The sequence below is a fragment of the Lathyrus oleraceus genome, chromosome 5, assembly GCF_024323335.1.
Source record: "Lathyrus oleraceus cultivar Zhongwan6 chromosome 5, CAAS_Psat_ZW6_1.0, whole genome shotgun sequence".
Lineage (NCBI taxonomy): Eukaryota > Viridiplantae > Streptophyta > Magnoliopsida > Fabales > Fabaceae > Lathyrus > Lathyrus oleraceus.
In genome coordinates, this window is record NC_066583.1 from 125,456,613 (window position 1) to 125,459,326 (window position 2,714).

A 2,714-nucleotide genomic window follows, 5' to 3' on the forward strand; every position below is an offset into this window, starting at 1 on the left:
GCCCTATCACATGTACAGATACTAGCTACCACTACTGCACACTCTACCCATATTCCCACACTTGATCATCTTTCTTCAAACACTTTCCTAGACCAATTCATATCAGTTACTAATTCATCTTCAGGAAAATACAAATAAAGGCCTATTCTAAATGTTGACATAGAAAGCATAACTACCATTTCCCCGTTTTTGAGTTTTTCCTTTTCTTCCTAAAAAAATACATTAATTAATAGAGAATATAAACTCAAGCAATACATGATCAATGAATTTAAATGATGATATCATTGAAAATGAACCAACCTAGCTAAGCTACATAAACTACTCTAAACTAGTATCTTAAACCTAATAGTAATAATTAAACAGAAATAACATTAATAATTAAAATAAAACAACCAGAATATAGAAATAGAGTAGCATGATTTCGCAACAAGTTTTTTTAAGCAAGAAAATGAAAATGTGATTCATTATCAGTAAGGTGGTGGTCTTGCCGATGGAGTCCAAATCACATCTGACGGTGGCAAGTGACAGCTGTACATAGACATCCCGCACGACTCGCCGCCTTGACCTTGACCGCTATCCACCGCACCGGAAACAGGTGGAGAAATTCCATCGCCGCCTGACACCGAGTTTCCGCCTTCTTCTTCCGGAGGCAACCTATGATAAGATGGATTATTAAACGAAGCAGCAATCACAAACACGGTTCCCGCAGCTATCAAGTTTCCAGCAACAATTCCTCCGACGATCTGACCCTGCGGACCGGCGAGCGAGATGGAGAAGCCGTTAGGAACCGTTGGAGAACCACCGGATGATTGAGGAAGAAAAGTAGCGGTTAAGGATAGAATATCAAAACGGCCGTGAAAAGTAACGGTGGTTCCCGGCGTAGTTGACGGTTGACGAAGAGTAACATTAGCAACAGCTCCTGAACCGGTTAAAACGCATAAGCCGATATTCCTACGATGACTAAACTCAGCAACCGCTTGAACGACGTCGTTTCCTGCAGAAACTTCCAGAATAAAAGGACTCATAGCAGGTTCAGGATCGCGTGTTATAATAACAGGCGGTTTAGGCCTGTTTTTGGATCCAGGCGGACGTCCCCTAGGCCGCCTGACAACCTCAATGGTAGCTCCATCGCCAGAAGAGTTCGGTTTCTGAGCGGCTGCGCCACCGCCAGAACGATTATCGTCTTCACCGACTGTTTGACATTCATGATGAGAGAGCTGGAAAGGAAGAAATGGATTGTTTTGTGTTTGTGACTGTAACTGTAACTGTGACTGGTGAAGCTTAGAATGTTGATCTACGTATTCTCCTTTCATTGTTTGTTAAACAAATGAAAATGAATTTTTTATGTTTACTGATCCCAAGAGTTTGGATTTAAATGGATAATATATTGCAGTAGTTGAAATAAAATAGACAAAGAAAATAATAAAATAGAGGAGGAAGAGAGTTTGAGAAGGATAGAGAGGAGAGAAACTAGTGTTCTGGTGAGATGAGGCAAAGAGTGTGAAGAGGTGTTTGGATTTGGTTTATAAAATTGGAATGTACAATATTTATTATATAATATTTTATTGGAAAAAGGGAAATGGTAAGAGAAAGAGAAAGTGGTGGGTGAGGTTGAAGACTAATGGCGCCGCTGGTAACAAAGTGGGTCCATGGGCCCACAGTTACATGAATATAAAGATGGATATATATGGGTTGAACTTCTTTCTTACAAATTGGGTATTATTGGTTGGATAAATCATAAATCTTCCACCGCCTCTTTTTTTTTTTTCATGTCTGTTGAGGAGTAGAAAATTGGTGGCTAAATTGATAAGGACATATTGGATGGGTTTGGATTTGGGTTATGGGGGATGGATGGTTCTTTTCACAGTGCGACAATTCTACCAATAAGTAATGAATTCAAATATTTTGGTCGGGTCGTTTTGTTCTGTTTTGACATGTTGAACTTCCTCATTGTTTCCTACACTACTAGCTGACATTCTTTGTTTTACCTTTCGAGGTTGAAAATTTAGACCATTACTATCATTTTGTTTTATGTCAAATGGTCATTGGTTTTATGATTGTGTTTACCTAATGGAAATAATCACGATATATTTCAACTTTGTATTATTTGAATTCGGGTTATCAAAGTTTTTTTTTTTTTTTTATATGCACTTGTATTAATACGCACAAGGGGTGCAACCCAATACAAAGGGAAAAGTTACAATCCAATGAAACTTGCAGGATTATCAAACCATAATTCTCTATTAATATTTATACTCCCCTTAGACAAAATAGAAATCCAATCTCACCCAACAGATTTAATAATCAATAAAATCTCTACCACATTCCAAATGGAATGTTTAAAAACCAAAATATTTCTCGCATTCCAAATGCTCCAACAAACCAAAGTTGAAATTGTTGGTTTTCATATTCTTGTAATAATAATGGCATTTTCAATGTGACTTTGTGAAGCGATAAGTAGAAGAATGAATACAACTTGACAGCGTCATTAACTAAGTATCCAAACACGGTTAATTTATAAATATATCTGGATCGTTTGATTGTGTTACATAAATAAATGTAAGTTTTCTACTTTTACGCAATCACGATATACTTCAACTTTGTATTATTTGAATTCGGATTATCAAAGTTGAAATTGTTGGTTTTCATATTCTTGTAATAATAATGACATTTTCAATGTGACTTTGTGAAGGGATAAGTAGAAGAATGAATGC

At 36.8% G+C, this 2,714-nt stretch overlaps 1 protein-coding gene across 1 annotated transcript; it reads right to left on the reverse strand.

Moving 5' to 3' along the window:
- Positions 1–263: 263 nt before the first annotated feature.
- On the reverse strand, positions 264–1,702 carry LOC127088249 (AT-hook motif nuclear-localized protein 17). The gene has a single exon (XM_051029165.1). The coding sequence runs from the start codon at positions 1,311–1,313 to the stop codon at positions 468–470; it is 846 nt and encodes a 281-aa protein (XP_050885122.1). The 5' UTR covers positions 1,314–1,702; the 3' UTR covers positions 264–467.
- Between the last annotated feature and the right edge of the window lie 1,012 nt (positions 1,703–2,714).

Bases quoted from the DNA above. Each gene is read 5' to 3' on its own strand.
- LOC127088249 (XM_051029165.1), bottom strand. From the start codon at position 1,313: ATGAAAGGAGAATACGTAGATCAACATTCTAAGCTTCACCAGTCACAG.